The sequence below is a fragment of the Pleurodeles waltl genome, chromosome 6 (assembly GCF_031143425.1).
Source record: "Pleurodeles waltl isolate 20211129_DDA chromosome 6, aPleWal1.hap1.20221129, whole genome shotgun sequence".
Classification (NCBI taxonomy): domain Eukaryota; kingdom Metazoa; phylum Chordata; class Amphibia; order Caudata; family Salamandridae; genus Pleurodeles; species Pleurodeles waltl.
In genome coordinates this window covers 163,281,443-163,302,003 of record NC_090445.1, presented here as the reverse complement: position 1 = coordinate 163,302,003, position 20,561 = coordinate 163,281,443, and the positions used below count along the sequence as shown (strand labels likewise).

The 20,561-nt window shown below is 44.8% G+C and overlaps 1 protein-coding gene across 3 annotated transcripts in view; it reads left to right on the top strand.

The window, feature by feature from the left end:
* Nucleotides 1-20,561, top strand: part of RETREG3 (reticulophagy regulator family member 3) — a 227,730-nt gene that overhangs the window by 33,449 nt on the left and 173,720 nt on the right. For all 3 annotated transcript variants that reach the window (XM_069237719.1, XM_069237717.1, XM_069237716.1), the window contains one exon: nucleotides 3,279-3,385. In XM_069237719.1, coding sequence (XP_069093820.1) covers nucleotides 3,279-3,385 — 107 coding nt within the window. The remainder of the gene's footprint in view (nucleotides 1-3,278; nucleotides 3,386-20,561) is intronic.

The window sequence follows — 20,561 nt, the reverse complement described above, 5'->3', positions numbered from 1 at the left end:
GAAAGTGTCAGATAAATGGGAAAGAGAAAGAGAAATGAGCAGATTTAGCCTAGATGAGGGAAACAGGAACATGAAGTTATGAATCAGCAGGAGCCAAGCTGTGGGGAGTGTGAGAGTGGTAATGTAATTACAGACCGGTATTAAGTTAGGTCCTGTAAGGCGGCAAGGTGGTCACGGCGTGATAAGATGTGGCCACAAACTACGAGGATAAATAGCGGGCAAGTCCGGTAAAGCGTCACCAAGTAGTTGAATTGGTAACAAAAGTTAAAGTAAACCAAGCGCGGTCCGGAAAGCCAGGGAAAGCTCCACCGGTAAAAGTATTGACCGCCAAACGTGAACGCAATAAGGTGCCAGTGGGGAAAACATGCGGTAAAAAAGCCCGTGTGTAAAAGGCTGCGCTGTAAGGCGAGGAGACTAGGGTAACCGGACGAGAGACATGACTGGAGGTAAAGTAAAAGTGTGCGGCAAGTCAATAGCGCAGTACGAAATTCAGTCGACGGCGCTAGTCAAGAGTAAACAAATATGCACATGCGAAAAAAAGTAAAGACTCAGCTGTGAGTAGTGTTGAAAAATAAATACTAGCGCGAACGCGGTGAGAAATGAACCGCTAAAGTAACGTTAAGTTAAAACATTAGCAGTGTAAGGCGAGGGGACTTTTAAACAGAAGACGAAGGCATACCTGGAGAGCCGAGTGGAGACGTGCGGCACGAAGTCGTCGGAGCGTATAATGGTCGGTAAGGACCTGAGCTCTCGTATTGAAAAAGCAATTGGGAGTAGCACAGAGATAAAAGAGGGACTGAAAGATAGTATGTTGGGCAGTATGGCGGCCATGAAAGAGAGGTCTGTAAACCAGAGATTAGACACGACCAACAGAAGTCGATGTGCTAGTGAGGAAGCGGCCATATTGAAAGGTTAAAGACAAGGAGTAAAGGCCTAGGCACTTCGTACTCTGTAAGTAGAGAAACTGAATATAAGATAAAAGAGAGGGAAAAAGAGAGAAGATGGAATAAATGGGAGAAGATAAGAGATGCATAAATAGACCACGGTTGGTTGTTGGACAGTAGAAACTGTTAGGTGAAATAAAAACACACCCTAGCTAGGTGCAAGCTAGAAAGCACTCTGAAGTTGAGGTAACCAGTTGTGTTGTCTGATTTATTAATTGGTACAGTGAGCCGAGGTACTGGAAGGCAAGGATAGTTGTTAAGTGAGAAGAATGGTTGGTACCGTGGGTGTAGTACTGGAGGAAGGTGATAGTGTAAGTTAGTTAGGGAATGTGATAATGCACAGCTTTGATAAGTAATGATCGGGTACAGCAGTAGAAATATTAAGTACAGCAAATCAAAAGCAATGGAGCATATAAAGACCGAGGCCACGGAACATAGTAATCTAGTGCAACAGGTTGTTACATATAGGCATGGAGTGGAGTGGAGTGGAGTGGGTGGTGGAACACATAATCAAACACGACATTGTGGACACAGGATAATGATACAGAGTATACTGTTAGACTTAAACAAACAATTGTCCATGAGTGTTGAACATAAAAGGGTCCAATGTGTACTTGACAGACAACGGGGGAGTGGAACCAAACAATCGTGTAAGAAAATAGTGTAATTCACGGTCTGTGTTCAGGCCTAACTCAACTGCGCGGAGTTTTAAGATCCATTTGGCCTCGCATCTGCGCAGGTCCCTTGTTCTGTCTCCCCATCTTGGTGAGTTGGAGACTTGCATGATGCCGTGGAATCTAATGTTTAAAAGTTCTTTTGAACGTGTTGCTTTTCTGTTGGAACGTGGAAGAGAAAATGATTCAGAACAAAGGTATTCTGAATACAGTCTAATATACAGTGAATTGATTATGTCTTGCAGATAATGCAACTGTTCAATCTTCAGCCATTCCACTACAGCTGGAATATTTCAACATCAGGTCTTTGGGGCATTGTGATTCTCAAAGTGAAGTATTGAGTCCTAGTACAAACCTTTAGTTTAATTTGGAGAAAAATTATGTCGTGACCTAGTAGCATCCCCAAAACATTTACACACATTATTTTTTTAATCTAATTTATTTCAAACACATATGGACTCTGGACTTACGAAACCAATCAATAGTACTAAAAAGTGTATGTTTTTGGTGTGCAGACACGTTTTATGGCCTTCTCTGGAAAATGTAGTCTGTTGATCACAATAAGAAATCGCAAAAGGGGGGGGGGAGGATAAGTGAGGAAGTTTCGTCTGTTGTGATCGGAAAAATTTGTGAAGGTTGAGAACAAGCGTTTTTCATGGGGGGAAAATATTGGTGTTTAAAGCAAATACATTCTTTGTAGTTGCACAACTAGGGATCTACTATACAAAAAAATTGTTTTCTAGTCGCCATATGTTTGTTGTGTGTTTCCCTTCTATCACAATATGTCCTTAAGCTTTTGCCTGAATGTGAAGAGTGGGATGCGTGGGGCAGCAAGGGGTTTGAGGGATATCTGGCTTGATGTTTCACTGGATTTGAAAGGTTGAATTTTCTGTGACAAACTGTTACATGATATTTGGCTGTGTGACTGTACGTAGAGCAGAGCTCTAGGAACATATGTAGAAAGGGGTTTAATTGTCATGGTCCGACTTTTAATGTTGAACATCACTGAAGAATTTGGATGTGGGAACAGAACGACAATGACGTACATCTGCCTTGCATAGCAGTTGCTCTTAAGTGTTCAAATGGGTCTTTGAGTTAAGTTGTGTCTACGTTGTTTTTTTGCTATGGCAATCGTTACAAACAGAAGTGTCCCAGGAGATGTATCGTCGTGTTAGCAACCGGCATAGGATTAAAACAACGCTGACTGCAAGGGAGGCTTTATTTAATGTCGTAATTGTGTTTTCTGCCTTTCCACCTATGAACCTGTCTCTCGAGAGTCGCGCCCCATGTGCCTTAGGACATCCAGGCTTTTGTCCTGACAGACTGCTGTGAAAATGCCTATGACAGACTAGTGCTTAATTATGCTGCATCCCCAAGTGCCTATTACAGCTGGTGGTTAAAAGGGAAGCTGCTTTCATGTAAATAACACTGAAGAGCTTTGCTATTCATATTATAGCCTATTAGCCAAAAGAAATGCTGTGATATGAAAACTAATTGGCCCCTGGAGCGCCGGTAAGGAAGCGTACAAGTAGGGGATAGAAGAGTAAAACAATAGCTTTGGATATATGTTTGGAATTAAATGATACATTTTTCTGATTGATGTGTAAATGTGTATTTGTTCCGGAAAAACTCCGTTTGACATTTCTGTTCTTCTCTTTAGGTTTTTTGCACTGACCTCACTCAGAATAGTATTTATGATCGCATTTGGACTAATATTGGTTGTTTGTGTGGATCAGTGGAAGAATAAAATCTGGCCTGAAAGCAGAGGTAAGTGTTTGGTCGTTTTACATTAGTAGATTTCATGCTGTGCACCTTGTTACAACAAGACCATTTTATATGGATTTCTCTAGGCTATTACGTTATTGAATGTATAAATAACACAAGTGAATAATCAACTTCTACTTATTGTTGCAAAATTCATAGCAGAAAAATATGCAGAAATTAATTCAACCAAACAATATAACCTATGCCCTACACCTAAACATTCCTGGCTCATAACTTAATTTACGTAACTACAATCAGGGATGTGGAATTCCTATCTCCCGGGACATCTTGTTTGGGGTCAAGGGCAACAAGTTTTTATGTTTACTTTGTCCTTGGGACAAGTAGGCCCAACCCCCTCTGCAGCACAAACCATTTGGCTGCTTGTTTACAGAGAGTGGAACTCTCTGCAGTTGAGGTAATGTGTTTACAAAAGATAATGCTGTTCGAACTTGTATTTATGGTTCATTATTTGAAAGCCTTCATTATTAGGGTGAGTGCTGTAAATAAATGTTTCTGATGGATACAACTACCTGTGGATTCCTCACCTAATGAATACTCCCATGGCGCCAGCATTCGACGGAAATCTTCTTACTAGTCTCTGCACGTCGACGAGGACGTCACTCTTGCCCACGCGACGCCGTCTGACGTCATACAGGCAATAAGAGGTCCTCGCCGACGTGCCGATGACAGTTCCCTTTTTTCCGTGCATTCGAAACGGTTATCTTCGAGGGAGCTACTGTTACCTTCGTGGTTACAGTGTATTGTCTGCTGCGTAGTCTTCTCTGCGGTAATAATGTCTCAGAGGAAGTCGGGTTTCAAGCCCTGTCGAGAGTGTGGGGGCAAGATGTCAGTTACAGATCCTCACTCCGACTGTCTATGGTGTTTGAGCTCCGACCACGACGTCTCGACTTGCGATTCATGTCAACACATGAATCCGAAGGCCCTCAAAGAGCGTGAGGCCAAGTTATTCATGGCAAAGTCAAAGAAGAAGGAGAAACATCATAAGAAGTCTTCTTCGCCAAGGTCTCACCGGCGTCATCGAGACTCCCGGCGCCGTAGAGACTCACGACGTCATTCCAGCAAGGAGTCTCGTTCGAGGTCACCTTCGGCTCGGCGTCGGAAGACTTGGGAGGTCAGCCCCACGGTCACGCCGCATCCTTCGACGCCGTTGCCCTCTCCGGCGTCACCGACTTCGCCTGGTCAGGCGTCGGTGATTGAGGTGGTGCAGCCTCTTGTGTTTTCTCCGGCGTCGCAGACGTCGAGGCCGGCGTCGGGGTCGCCCTCGATCCAGGCACCCCAGTATCCGGCTTTTCCCACTCCTGGAGCCGATAGTACCGCGTTTCTTAATGCGATGTATACCATCTTTCAGCAGATGGCTCCAGGAGCTGCTCCGGCTGGTCCTTCGGGGCCCTTGGCCTTTTCGTTGGGTGATCCTGCGCCTCTTCGGCCGGCACCCTTTATGCCCTTTCTCCCTTTTGGGAATGTGGGCTCGGCGCCGGTGCCGGCGTCGGTGGCCGCTCCGGTGGCTTCGGATGTTTCGGCCCCGGAGGTTGCCCTTCCGTCGAAGTCAGGATTTTGCCCTGTGACTCCGGTTGGTCCATCGGCTCCAAGACCTCGTCCTCCGGCTCCTGCCTCGGCGCCGAAGCTGCCTGTGGCGCCGGACGCGGCATCAGATGCTTCTGGAGATCGGCGCCGTTCTTCGACGTCGGCGGAGGCCATGTCGACTCCGCGTATCGAGGAGAGACTTCATTCGAGGAGGCGTGCTCTCCGTCTTTTAGAAGAGCAAGAGTACCAGCGAGTCCTAGAGGAGGGAGAGATTGAGGACTCTGGAGACGGACTGCATGGTCTGGATACAGCCAGTGGGCTGGACACTTCCCCTGAGTGGGACCTTTCATCTCCAGGGGAATATACGGAGGAGGCTGCTTCCTTTCATGCTGTGGTGAGGAAGGCAGCGAGCTTTTTGGACCTGCCTTTGCCGGTGGCAGAGGCGAAGCAGAATTTGCTGACAGAGGTATTGCATCCGGCCTCTGCTGCAGCTGAGCCTCTCTTGCCATTTAATGAGGCTTTGCTGGATCCGGTGTTGGAGGTGTGTAAGAAGCCGGTGTCTTCCTCGGCCGTTCATAGGGCTGTGGCCAGGAGGTATCGAGCTGCACCATCTGACCCTGGCTTTCTCTCGAGACACCCTACGCCGGAGAGCTTGGTGGTGCAAGCCTCCTGTTCCTCAAAGTCGGTGCCTGGAGACAGAGACTCCAAGAAACTGGATGCGCAGTCCAAGAAAATATTTTCGTCATGCAGTTTGGCGTTGAAGGCCACCAACGCAACGTGCATTCTGGGGAGGTACATCCATGCTCTGATGGATGATATTTCGTCTTCATTTACGGAGCTTCCCCAGGGTCTCTTGGATGTGGTCCCGGACGCCCAGGCTGCCGCGACCCAGATTATCCAGTCTGGGCTGGACACGACCGACTCGGTGGCCAGGGCGATGGGCACGGCTGTGGTGGCAAGAAGACAGGCCTGGCTCCGAAACTCAGGGTTCTCTGCGGATGTGCAGTCGACCCTGCTGGACCTCCCGTTTGATGGGGACAGACTGTTTGGAGCCAAGGCAGATTCGGCCTTGGAACGATTTAAGGAGAGCAGAGCCACAGCCAAATCGTTAGGACTGCAAGCTCCTTCTTCCTCTGCCTCTTCTAGATTTTTCAGGAGGTTTCGGGGATTTGGGCGTGGCTCTTATTCCTCTTCCTTTCGGGGGAGGTTCCAGCAACCCGCCTCTTCCCTCCCCTATAGGTCATTTAGAGGGAGGGGGAGGGGTGGGGTCCGTACCAGAGGAGCCTCTCAACAGCACTCTGCCTCTTCCTCGTCCTCTGGAGGGGTGCAGCAGGGGAAGCAGCCTTAGGCTTCCACCGTTTCCCACTCACTCCTCTCCTGTAGGGGGAAGATTACAGCATTTTCTCCACAAGTGGAAGTCTATCACAACGGACACTTGGGTTCTCGGCATTGTGGGAAAAGGCTACGCCCTTCCCTTTCGGGAGTTCCCGCCCCTCATCCCGCCCCGCCCATCTTATTGTTCAGAAGAACACCTCCTGTTGCTAGAACAGGAGGTTCAAGTCCTCCTTTCAAAGGGCGCGGTAGAGTTGGTCCCAGAGCAGGAAAAGGGTCGAGGTTGTTACTCAAGATACTTCCTGATTCCCAAAAAGGATGGTCAGTTGAGACCAATCCTGGATCTGAGGATCTTGAATTGGTTCCTCAAACAGGAAAAGTTCAAGATGCTGACCCTAGCACAGGTGCTTTTGGCGTTGAACAAGGAAGATTGGATGGTGTCTGTCGACTTGCAGGATGCTTACTTTCATATCCCGATACTCAAGTCGCACAGGAAGTATCTCCGGTTTGTGGTAGGGTCGCAGCACTATCAGTTTGCGGTCCTCCCGTTTGGTCTTACTTCAGCACCTCGAGTCTTCACAAAGGTGATGTCAGTGGTTGCGGCGGAGCTCAGAAGGAAGGGGATAGCAGTATTCCCTTACTTGGACGACTGGTTGATCAAAGCCAAGTCCCCGGAGCTTGTGTTGCATCATCTGCAGTCAACAACCCAGTTGTTGTTCGACCTGGGCTTTTCGGTGAACGTGCCCAAATCTCACCTGGAGCCCTCTCAGCGCCTCCTGTTCATAGGGGCAGTACTGGATACAACATTGAGTCGAGCCTTTCCTCCGCCTTAGCGGATTCAAGATATTCAGGAATTGGTTCCAATGTTTCGAAATGGAGCGGTAGTTCCAGTCCTCAAGGTCCTTCGTCTGTTCGCCTCCTGCATTCTGTTGGTCACGCATGCTCGCTGGCACATGAGGGCTCTTCAGTGGTGCCTCCGAAGGCAGTGGTCTCAACACAAGGGAGATTTAGAAGGTACTGTCAAGATCTCCAGAGATGCTGCTGTGGAATTGAAGTGGTGGATTGCGGGCAACAATCTTTCACAGGGAAAGCCGTTCGCGCAGTCGCCACCAGTGGCCACGGTAATAACGGATGCTTCCACCCTAGGATGGGGAGCTCATCTGGGGGATCTGGAGATCAAAGGGCTTTGGTCTCCAGAGGAACAGGTGTTTCATATCAATCTGTTGGAGTTACGGGCTGTACGTCTGGCTCTCAAGGCCTTCCTCCCATCCCTTCGTGGTCAGTCGGTACAGGTCCTGACGGACAATACTACCACGATGTGGTACATAAACAAACAGGGAGGAGTAGGGTCGTACCTTCTCTGCAGAGAAGCTCTTCGGCTATGGTCCTGGGCAAAGGACCATCAGATTTGCTTGGTGGCAAATCATCTGGCCGGGGTCTTGAATGTACGTGCGGACAGTCTCAGTCGCCAATTCTCGGCAGACCACGAGTGGCGTCTCCATCCAGATCAAGTCTGTTTAATCTTCCAGATGTGGGGGTTTCCTCGGATAGATCTGTTTGCCACTCGGGAGAACGCGCATTGCCCGTTATTCTGCAGCCTCCAGTATCCGATGCAGGGAGCGTTAGGGGACGCGTTTCAGATAACCTGGTGCGACCAGTTGCTTTACGCGTTTCCCCCCATACCCTTGATTCCTCGAGTGTTGAGGAAAATTCGCCAAGACCGGGCCCAAGTCATCTTAATAGCTCCGGATTGGCCAAGGAGGGTATGGTACTCCGACCTTCTCCAACTCTCACTGTGCCCTCCGCTCCGTCTCCCTCTCAGGGCAGACCTCCTCTCGCAGTCGCAGGGGCAGGTTTTACACCCCAACCTCCAGAGTCTGCACCTACATGCTTGGAGATTGAACGGGGCAACCTGAGTTCCTTCTCTCTCCCGCCTGATGTAGTGGATGTTATCTTAGCGGCCAGGCGAAACTCCACTAAATCTATCTACGCTAATAGGTGGTCTAAGTTTATTATGTGGTGTGGAGAGAGACAGATTGATCCCTTACATGCTCATCTGTCACATGTTTTGTCTTTTGCACTGTCTCTAGCGCAGAAAGGTTGTGCAGTGGCTACCATTAAGGGTTATTTGTCGGCCTTGTCAGCCTTCATTTGTCTTCCAGACCAACCGTCGTTATTTAAATCCCCTATTGTTCTCAGATTCTTGAAAGGTCTTCTGAATCAATATCCTCCAAAACCATTCGTTATGCCTCAATGGGATTTGTCCTTGGTCCTGACTTTCCTTATGGGGTCCCCTTTTGAGCCTATGCATTCTTGCCCTTTAAGGTATTTGGTTATTAAAACAGTATTCCTGGTAGCTATCACATCTGCAAGGAGAGTGAGTGAGTTGTAGGCCTTATCGGTTAAACCCCCTTATATAACGTTTTATGGGGATAAGGTGGTGTTGAGGACCAAGGCTGCTTTCCTTCCGAAGGTTGTTTCACCCTTCCATTTGGCTCAGACAATTACTTTGTCCACGTTTTATCCTCCGCCTCATCCTTCAAAGGAGGAAGAAAGACTACATCGCCTGGACCCAAAAAGGGCGTTGAGCTTCTATATCGACAGAATGAAGGATATCAGGCTGGAGGATCAGCTGTTTGTCGGATACGTGGGCAAGAGGAGAGGAAAGGCAGTCCACAAGAGAACACTCTCCAGGTGGGTTGTTCTTTGCATTAAAATCTGTTACTCTTTGGCAAAGAAGGATCCGCCTGAGGGCATTAGAGCTCATTCCACCAGAGCTAAGTCGGCCTCTTCGGCCTTGGCCAGGGGTGTTCCTGTGGTCGACATCTGCAAGGCCGCAACTTGGTCGTCCCTTCACACTTTTGTGAAACATTACTGTTTGGACTCTGAGGTCAGAAGGGACGGTCATTTTGCACGGTCAGTGCTGCAGGATTTCTTGGTTTGACCATTTAGGCACCCACCGCCGGGCGTGGTACTGCTTTGGGACTCTATTCATTAGGTGAGGAATCCACAGGTAGTTGTATCCATCAGAAGAACGAGTTACTTACCTTCGGTAACGACTTTTCTGGTGGATACATTAGCTACCTGTGGATTCCTCACGGTCCCACCCACCTCCCCGTTGCCTTTTTGGTCTCTCCAAGCAATCCTTGAGTGTGCTCCTTTTGGTCTTCAAAGTTGCAATACATTTTGCATATATGATATTTGTATATATGTGTATATTTATATATAAATCTATATATATTGTGTATATACATGATTCGTATGTATAAATATATTTAGTTGTTAAAAAAAAAAAAAAAAAAAAAAAGGTTATATTAAATCTACAGCTATTTTATTGCAATGTTGTGTGATTTACAATATTAAGAGATGTTGCTTTGCTCTTTCATTACATTGGGTTATTATTATTCTCATGCACGTAAAAAATGTTGGTACTGTCATCGGCACGTCGGCGAGGACCTCTTATTGCCTGTATGACGTCAGACGGCGTCGCGTGGGCAAGAGTGACGTCCTCGTCGACGTGCAGAGACTAGTAAGAAGATTTCCGTCGAATGCTGGCGCCATGGGAGTATTCATTAGGTGAGGAATCCACAGGTAGCTAATGTATCCACCAGAAAAGTCGTTAACGAAGGTAAGTAACTCGTTCTTTAAGGTCACACTTCACTACTTCACTACTGACTTTGGTTCCAGTACAAAAAAAAAATGTGTATACACATGTCTGAAAAGTTTAGGCTATGAGGCTAAGTATAATGCTCCCAGAATGCTCTCTGACGTGTCATTTAGTAAAATGTGTTGATGCATGCTAGTATTTCCCAAAAATATTTCTAATGGAAAATCAATGTAACCATTTTCAACACGAATATGGGAAGCATGAAAATAAACAAACACTGACAAAGCCAACTGATCTGACTTATTTTTATAAGTCTTTTAGTTTCATCAATGCGTGTCTTGTTTTGACATGGCTTTTGTAACATTTTATTGTTGTGGGAGCTATCAGGCCCTCAACATTGTAACAAACACTGGCAAAAAAAAAAAAACATTTTTGAACTCTAAAAGCACACGTTGCCACCAGTGGCATAACCAAGGCCCTGCATCTGCTCTCCAGGGGGCCCCTTCAGCACAGCACCTGCCCTGAGTGAGTCTGGAGAGGGGGCTCCTCCATGTTCTTTGCAAAGGGGCACCCTCCAGTTTCGTTACGTCACTGATTGCCACTGTAGTTCCTGACACTGAACAAAACTACTTTGTGTGCCAATATGCTCCTTGTGGAAGAGCAGAATGCGATCACTCACAGTAAAGCCAGCCGAAAGAGAAAGAAATATAAGTTTAATAAAAACAAAATGTCTTTGTTAACACCAGACCTAATTAGGGACCAAGACTCACATGTAGGTAGCTTTTTGCATGTCGCAAACAGCGGCTTTCGCTGTTTGCGACGTGCAAAAAGCACATTGCGATGCACAAACCCAGTTTTGCGATTCGGTAACCTGGTTACCGAATCGCAAAACGGGTTGTCTCAATTAGGAAGGGGTGTTCCCTTCCTAATTGCGACTAGCAGTGCAATGTAGGATTGTTTTGTGACCACGAACGCGGGCGCAAACCATTCGCAGTTTGCACCCATTTCAAATGGGTGCTAACACTTTCGCATTTTTCGTTTTTGTAATGCATCTTGTTTTCCTTTAAGGAAAATGGGCTGCATTACCAAAAAAAAAGAAACTGCTTTATTGAAAAGCAGTCACAGACATGATGGTCTGCTGTCTCCAGCAGGCCACCATCCCTGTGAGGGCCACTATTCGCAAGGGGGTTGCAAATTGCGACCCACCTCATGATTATTCATTAGGTGGCCATTTGCGAAGCCCTTGCGAATCACAGATGGTGTCAGGGACACCATCCTACATTCGGATTTGCAACTCGCAAATTGCGAGTCGCAAATCTGAACCTACCTACATGTGGCCCCAAATTCTTAAAGAAAGTCACAAAAGTGCACCCATGGTATATGTCGTACCCCTATAAAATATTTGTGAGCTGTATTTTAGCATGGGTAAATACGCATGTGTAGATTTGCTCATGTGAAAATCTATTGAGCATTTGCAAGTTCATTTTCCTTCCAGCCACTTTCTTCCCAACCCTGGAAGAAGTTCTAATTCTGCCATTGTCAGGAGTAAATGTCCAACCTTTCTTATTATGGGAAAATATTAGAGAGAAGCTGGTGAAAATCTTTAAAACATGCAGGTGAGTAGGTTTGCAGACTCAAAGGCATTCCAGCCCTGGAACTATTGCTTACTGCTTCCTCCAGCCCCAGTATGCAGATCTGCAGAAAGGTGGCAAAATAAGGAAATTGCTACAGTAGGGATTGAAACTGCAAGTATTCAAGCCCTACTATGGTAGTAGCCCTGGCATAATCAGAGAGGCTATTATTAGAGCTCTTCATAATGAGATTGCTGCCATAATTTGTCGCCACACTACATGGCACCAAAGGGACAAGTAGATCTTTTTACAGGACAAGTAGATTTGAGAAGCAACCTGTCCCCTGGACAAGTAGATATTTTAATAAATTCCACACCCCTGACTACTAACACATTTATATTTATGGCGATCCAAGACAAAAGAATACAAGAATGGTATCCAGCCAGACAGCTCTGAATCATGGAGATTATCGGAGACCATATGTTTCATTGACAACATGACCATATAAGACTCAGTCTGACCAAAATTTCCATCAAGGAGGATTCCAGCATCACAATTATTAAATATTCTGATACATTCTGATATAGTTCAGAGAAGTGTCCAGGTTTAGGGTTAATTGGGAGAAATTGCTGCTGTCACAGATCAAAGTCATTGGTTGGTGGTCCTAGTGATATGGTTGAGTATGTTAAGGATACGTTCAGATATTTGGGGGTTTGATTAGGAGCTCTTCATCCTGCTGTATCTAGAGGAAATCTTGGGAAGGCAGTGTCCTCAGTGAGGTCTTCAATCTCGTTCTGGGATAGTCTCCCGTTGTCCTACCTCGGTAGGGTTGCTATTCTGCGGATAGTGATCCTTGTTATTTTTCCAGACAGTATTATTGATCTTTTAAGAAGGGCTTTTTCATTGAATTGATTGTTTTCTGACTTGATGTGGGAGAAGGAGACTCTGTGGCCAAAATTATGTTACAATTATATAAGGGCAGGATGGGGCTGCCTAACATGGAGATATTACTTAGCAGCACAATTAATGCGGCCAGTTAGATGGCTGAATGGCACAAATGGGCATGAGGCCTGGGAAGTGGAAGCAGGTGTGATGAGAATATCAGTAGTGGTGCTGCCGTTGGGACGTGAAAAGATGAAGCAGCAGAGGGTGGATAAGGTAATCAAATCATGCTGAAGTAAGTACATTCAGAAGCTTAGAAATAAGCATTTGTTTCCTTTCAAAATTCCTCTGTGAACTCTCCCAAAATTTAGGAATGTAGGCAGACACTAAAGACTCCCTGGGCCAAGCCGAGAATTTGCACTGTTGGGGATCTTTTTTGCCTGCGTAGTGGTACAGCCTTTTGATGATGTGTTGAGGCAGGCCTACTTGTGGGGCAGTTTATGGTACATGCTGCTTTTTGCAGCTGGGTAACTGCAAACGTGCAGTTTCAATATTGACTAAAGCAATATCCCTTATCATTTGTACAGATACAAGTGGTGTTAATGAAGTGTGGGAGAGATGCCTGGGTAGTGACTGTTAGCTACAGTGCCCCAAAATCTGTCCAGAAGGCTGCTAGAGATGCCTGTTTCAGTTTTACCCAGGAAAACTATGTTCACCAGACGTATCTTCCCCCAATATAGAGCAGATAGAATGTATCTTTGAGTGACTTCCATGTGCCCTAGATGTCTGCAGCCACAAGACAAGTTTTATCCTATGGTGTGGCAAAGTATATGCATACAAGGATGTTCTGGTGGTGATTAAAGGGGTCTCAGAGCTGGAGATTCCACAGGAGTCACTGCAATGTTCGAGGCCGATTAACCCCTTCACTGCCAGGCCTTTTCCCCCTCTGGTGCCAGGCCTTTTTTGGCTATTTGGGGCAGTTCGCGTTTAGGCCCTTATATGTTCACATAAGCTACCCATGCCAAATTTGTCTCCTTTATTTCCAACATCCTAGGGGTACCCAGAGTTTGTGGGTTCCCCTTGAAGAGACCAAGAAATTAACTAAAATACAGTGAAAAGTTTGTTTAAAAAAAAAAAAAAAAAAACAATGGGGAAAAAGGGCTGCAGAAGAAGGCTTGTGGGTTTTTTCCCCTGAAAAGACATCAACAAAGGGTTTGCGGTGCTATACAAATCACCATCTTCCCAGCTTTCAGGAACAGACAGACTTGAATCAGAAAAACATATTTTTCAACACAATTTTGGCATTTTACTGGGGCATACCCCATTTCTACTACTTTTTTCTGTGCTTTTAGCCTCCTTCCAGTTAGTGACAGAAATGGGAATGAAACCAATGCTGGAACCCCGAGACGCTAAACATTTCTGAAAAGTAGACAAAATTCTGAATTCAGCACGGGGTCATTTGTGTAGATCCTACACGGTTTTCCTACAGAAAATAACAGCTAAAATAAAAAAGAAATTGAAATTTAGTTAAAAAAACCAGCCATTTCTCTCCACGTTTTACTCTGTAACTTTTTCCTGCCATATCTGATTTTCAAAAGCAATATACTGTTATGTATGCTGGACTCTTTTGGTTGCAGGGATGTATATGGCTTGTAGTTTCAACAAGATCCCTAGGTACCCAGAGCCAATAAAGGAGCTTCACCTTGCAATTGGTTGTCATTGTATGCAGGGTATACAGTAATTCATTTGGTGAAATAAAAAGAGTGAAAAATAGGTATCAAGGAAACCTTTGTATTTCCAAAATGGGCACAAGATAAGGTGTTGAGAAGAAGTGGTTATTTGCACATCTCTGAATTCCGGGGGTCCCCATACTAGCATGTGAATTACAGGACATTTCTCAATAGACGTCTTTTTTACACAGTGTCTTACATTTGGAAGGAAAAAATGTAGAGGAAGACAAGGGGCAGTAACACTTCTTCTTCTGTTCTGTGTTCCCCTCCAAAGTCTCCAGTTTAAAAATAGTACCTCACTTGCGTGGGTAGGCCTAATGCCTGCGACAGGAAACACATGGAGACATCACATTTTTACATTAAAATCTGACGTGGTTTTTTGGGAAAGTGCCTACCTGTGGAATTTGGCATCTAGCTCAGCCGGCACCTAGGGAAACCTACCAAACCTTTGGTCCTTGACTCAGCAGCCATAAAGGGAAACCTACCAAACCCAGACATTTCTGAAAACTAGACACAGAGGGAGTCCAGGGAGGTATGACTTGCATGGATCCCCAAGTGTTTTCTTGCCCAGAATCCTCAGCAAACCTCAAATTTAGCTAAAATAAATAAATACATTTCTTCCCACATTTATGTGTGGGATCACCGCACCGAGACAAATTTCCTACCACCCGACGTTCCGCTCAGGCTTCCAGTAAATTTGATACCTCACTTATGTGGGTGAGCCAAGTGCCTGTGACAGGGAAGAGCGGAAAACATGTCAAAATTGAGGGGGAACCAAAGTGGGTCCAAAAGGGCAGTTTGGAGAAAAAAATTATGCTGACAAGTGGGGCAGAATTTTTATCAGTTTAGATGCAACAATGCTCGGTAGTAGGAATTTTGTGGGTTCTTGCAGATTCCAGTAGGTTCCATCACACAAATGTGTGATTTCCAGCAAAGGTGGAGGTTTGCAGGGCATTGTAGGTAAGAAAATGATGCAGGGTGCATGTGAAGCACACCACCCTGGACCCACCAAGATATTTAGTTTTCAGATGTGTCTAGGTCTTGAAGATTTTTCTACATGGCAGCATCCCAGAGTCCAAAAAGTTGCAGCCCTCACCATTCAAAATGGGACGATTTTGAGAGTTAGACAAGCTCTTGTGGCCCAAATGGAAAACCAAAACCCCAAATAATCAAATGTCCTCTTGCTTGCTGGGGGATAACATGTTTTAGTGTGTAGGGGAGAGTTGAAAGAACGTTACCTCCTTCAGTTGGGGCTGGGGGGCATAATCATGCCCATACTGGTTGGGAGCCACCACCCCACAATTGTCTTTTCTTTTTTTCTTTTCTTTAAAGTTTACTGGCATCTAGTAGGTTCCTTCCCCTACCCACCCCGGGGCAGATCAGCCTAAAAGAAATGGGCTAAAATAAATTTACCCCCCTCCCCCAGGGAAGAGACTCTTGCGTGAAATTGACGCAAAAAAATAAAAAATTGCTGCTGTTTAGTGGGGTCTGCTGCCCTTTGGGGCAGATTGGCCTAATGAAAATAGGCCTATCTTCCCCCGGGGGGGGGGGGTTAGAAATGGCCTAAAAATATTTTACACAAGGGGTCGCTCCCCACTTAAAAAAAAAAAAAAAATGATCCCTGGTGCTTAGAGGTTTCCCCATGGGCTGGTACTTGGACAAGGTGGTTACATCTGTGGCGCCACGGCAGCAGACGTAACCACCTCATCCAAGGCACCCGGGGGGTTAAGAGAACAAAGTTTACCAGACAGAAATGTAAGATTGTCGATTTGGCATTAGTTTCCATAAAATGGAACACAGCAGTGCCCTGGAAGGAAAGAATTACACTTTGTTGTATGATAGTCTTAAATGGATCCGAGCAGAACTTACGACACATACTACTCTCCGTTACAGGAACACTAAAATTCATCGCGCGGTTGACAGGCACACTATTCTTGTGCACTAGGTGCTGAAACCTATGACTGTCCTCTGTGAATAAAAATTTAACAAGTGTGATATGAAGGGGCACATTAATAGGTGCACCTATTTTGAAACAATAAAAAGTTTGTAGAGTAAATTTAATGCCAGTTTTTCTTTATCTTCATTTGTTATATACATCCATTGACCATTCTGCCTGGGGTATAAGGTTACTTGTGAACTGTTAAGGATATGTAGTTCTTATTCAGGAGTGTATAACCAAGGAGTAATAAAGTCAAACACTTAATCTTAATAATGCTTGCAAACATTTGTTACAAGTCGAACTTTATCACAATACAAATTAAGACGAAAACACGTAATTGTCAACGAGAGCAAAACACACATAATCCAGAATAATTTAGTGTCTAGCATTGAGGTACCAATATGAGCATGTCTTCAACAGTCAATATATTGATGCAGAGCATGGGTCAGGTCTATGTATCTCATACTAAGCTTCAGAGCATATTACAGCCGCAACTGGTGGATTTCCCCACCAGATTTATTTTGGAGGTTTCCATACCCTTCGGTGCGCGCGACCAAACACTTCTAGTTTCCTATAGCAAACAAGAAATTAGTTTGTTTTTTCTTTATGAATTTAAATAGGAAAGCTGTAAAACGTATTCCAATTGCTCATATATCCAGGAGGAATTACAATCATGGAAAACTCTAATATTCGTAGTTCCGCCTAACCAGCAAGGACACATTCTCATCTAGATACAGACTACTGTACGGGCTGCCAATTCACTGGTAATAAGGGGCAGGTATAGCCACCAGATTTGGTCAGACATGGTCACATAAATAAAACGTTTGCCGGAAGATGAAATAAATAAAAATCAAAAAATAAATGATGCTGTAGTGGAGTGAGATGTCAGCATAGACTGTGCTATAGATAAAGCTTTAATAGTATTCCCACAACTGGCAGGGTCAGTGGTCCTTGGATATTACGGCTCAAGGTAACATTTAAAATTTGAGGTACAAATATATCTAATATTTTATAATCCCATGCGGACTCTCTGTATGCCATGCATGTGGACGACTACTTGCAAGCAGTCAACGGTGACTCTTGACACTGCATGATCTTTTGGGGCATTACCATTTCGAATGAAACAATCGCTAGAGGGACCCAAAAAAGACAATTATCCATTGATAAGTATCTGACTTAACAACCCTCTCTGTAGCACTTAGGCTCGCTTACCTACAGTGACAACGTTCTGGTGCTGACTACACCATCCAGTGGGGAAAAAATGTTCCAAAAATGTAATCTATGGCAGAAAATAGCATGGGACAAATAAGTTCTGGCTCTCCTCACATATAGATATATATATATTGAGGTTCACCCAGATTCCGCCATCTATCTTCGGAAGGAAGTGCTAGCTACTCTGATCAAGGGGTCCATAGAGAGAAACCCACATTCTCCACAAGAAAGAGGCTTCTATTCTTGGTTTTGCCTCATAAACCAGAAAACAGAGGAGTGTCCATCCATCATGCACCTCCAGAAATATTTGTTTCTGCATTCCCACTCATCAGAGTTATTCCATTTGGCTTCAGATCAGCTTTTTCGGGAAGGGTTTTCCCAACTTCGACCACTCGTTGATAAAAGCACCAATGGCATTTCAAACGTCCAAGGCCGCAGAGGCTTGCGTATAGTTGTTTCACAGGCTGTCTCCTTGTGAATTATCAGAGATAATCAACTTCTCCATCAAAGGAGATACTTTATGTTCAATTAGCTTTTGGGCGTCAGGTCCTCAGCGATCAATAGGATCCCTCTTGTACACCTGAAAATGAATGCCTTACGGGAGCAGCTACAAAAACAATAGATTCAATCAAACAAATAATTTCAGGGCCTGATGAATATTTACATAGGTGATAGAAGCTCTAGTCTGGTAGTCTCAGACTACAAATACTTCCCTGGGAAGCTGGATCAGTCTTCTACAGAACCTCTAATTCGAGGAAAGTGGTTTCTGCTCAAGTAGAGCATACATATCATTCGCCTAGATCTCAAACCCCAACCGTTCGGTCTCCAAATTTCCCTGCCAGTGTAGCAGAGTCTTCGGTGTTAGTTTGTAAGGACAGTACTACCAGCATGCAATAAGTGAATAAACAAAGCGGCAAGATCCTTGGCGCTGTCCAAGGAAGACCAGGAAATTTGGTCTCAGCTAATGACACACAGAATAACTCTTCAAGCTGAACATAGTCCCTGGACTAGAAATCTCATAGCAGACATGCTAAACAAAACTGGAAACAGCCTCCAAGAAGGGGAATTTGATCATTCAGCTCTAAGCATGATCTTCTTGTTCTGGGCAAATGGGCTCTACATCCCTTTGCAACAAACGAAACCGGCAAATGCCAGTTCTATACAAGTTGGCATCCACATCCAGGATCTTGGTGGAAAGCCTTTCAACAGATGCTCCAGGATATATATCTGCCTTTTTCCCCAATACCTTTAATACCAAAGATTCTCACCAAGGGGAAAGCAAAGCAGTGTTCTCTTGTCCTGATAGCCCCCAGGTGGCTAGTTCAGCATTGGTTCACTGAGCTTCTCCTGCTATCAGAACACAACCACATTCACCTACCAACATTCTGTAAACCTTTGACAATAAACTAAGGCCAGGACCCTCATCATGACCTGACTTCTCTCCTCTTAAGCGCACAGCTCCTAAATTCCATCAATCCAAAGATCTCAATATTCCTCAGGACTGCAGGTGGATTCTCTCCAAGTTAAGGAGGAGGCCACGATAAGGACCCGTAAACATTAATGGGAAAGTTTCTGCCTGTGGCACCAGAAAATCAAACCTACATCCTCTGCTAACATAATCAGGCACATAACTATCCTATCTCTTTTCACTAGCTCAGTCATAGTTGGTACATGCGTCCGTTAAGGTACAGCTTACAGCGTTATCAAGCTATAGCTGTTCATCACATTTTTACTTTCTACTCTTGCAGACTCATCAAACAATTCATAAAAGATTTATTAAGTGTTTTCCTACAGTAAGGGCTGCTTCCTCGGACTGACACCTGAACATACTTCTATTTCAACTCATGAAGAGTTCATTCAAACCCACTCTCGAGGCACACCTCATATTTCTCGCATGGAAGGTCACCTTGTTACTGGAGCTCACCTCGAAAAGTAGGGTAGAGAAGATGCAGGCTTTCTCAACACAAGAGCCTTCTTGCGCCTCACAGGCAATTTATTTCTTCTCTGAACCAATCCACAGATGTATTCCCATGGTTCATTCAGATTTTGCCTCAATGAGCCTATGATATTTCAGACTTTTCTCCTGAATTCAACATCACCAGCTGAGAGGTATATTCATACTCTAGGTATCAAGTGATATCTAAACTTTCTACTTACATCGCACTAAACAACTCATGTGAGCTGACAAGCTGTTGGACTCAGTCACTCTCGTAAGTGTGCTCCAGTCACAATGGCAGCCATCGCTGAATGAATATCAGCTGCAGTCCAGTCCTGCCACTCAGACTAGCAGTCCCCTCACAGAGAAAAATAGGATGCATTCAGCTGGAGCAGTTCCACTTCAACTACTTTCTTTGCGTAAGTACCTCTGGCGAAGATGTGTCGTGATGCGACTTGGAAAAGTGTGCATATTATTCATGCAGCATTATTACCTGAAATCGGCGCAGCGCAATCATACAGCGGTTGGATTGGTTTTACTATACCACTTTTTTCATTAAGGGGAGCCTCTTTTGGTTCCATGCGTTTATGTATTCATGCAGATTTTAATGTAGGGTGTGTGTGTGTGTGTGTATGTATATGTTGCATAGCAAAGTTATGTATATATTTTCTACCCACCATCCGCTTTTTGCTCTAATACTATAAGATATACAAATACAGTAACTGCGTGCTATTCTGATTCAAGCATGTGAATCTATGAAAGATCCAATACTGGAGAAGAAAATAAGTTACTTACCTGTAACTGCAGTTCTCCAGTATTGGTATCTTTCATAGATTCACATGCGGCCTACAATGTAAATGTGTATGTGTGTGTGTATATATGTGTGTGTGTGTATGTGTGATATATATATATATATATATATATATATATATATATATATATATATACACACACACACACACACACATACTGCTTTATTAAGTTACCGGGGACTCCCATCTCAACGACTGGGAATGATTCAAGCATGTGAATCTATGAAAGATACCAATAGTGGAGAACTGCAGTTACAGGTAAGTAACTTGTTTACTTCATTAACAACCCTCCCATCCACCCCTCTCTGTGTACTGAGTCCTTCCTGGTCTCAGAAGATTTCATTATGGAAATCTACACTTTGAATTAAGAATTTGGTGATTTGACACAGGGATGTTTTTTGTACCAGCTCACTGTTTCAGTAGGTCGTTTGAATATGTGGCTCCATGTTTTGAGTGCAGAAATAATTCACGAAAGAAACTGATGTCGGTGTGGGGGTTATATGAACTCCACTGTCGTCACATCTGGTGGATGACATAGTCGTTATGGAGTCATGCGACACCCTCTTCTGATGTGCAGACTGCTGTGGAGGGGGGGGACGTTTCCAGATCCAGG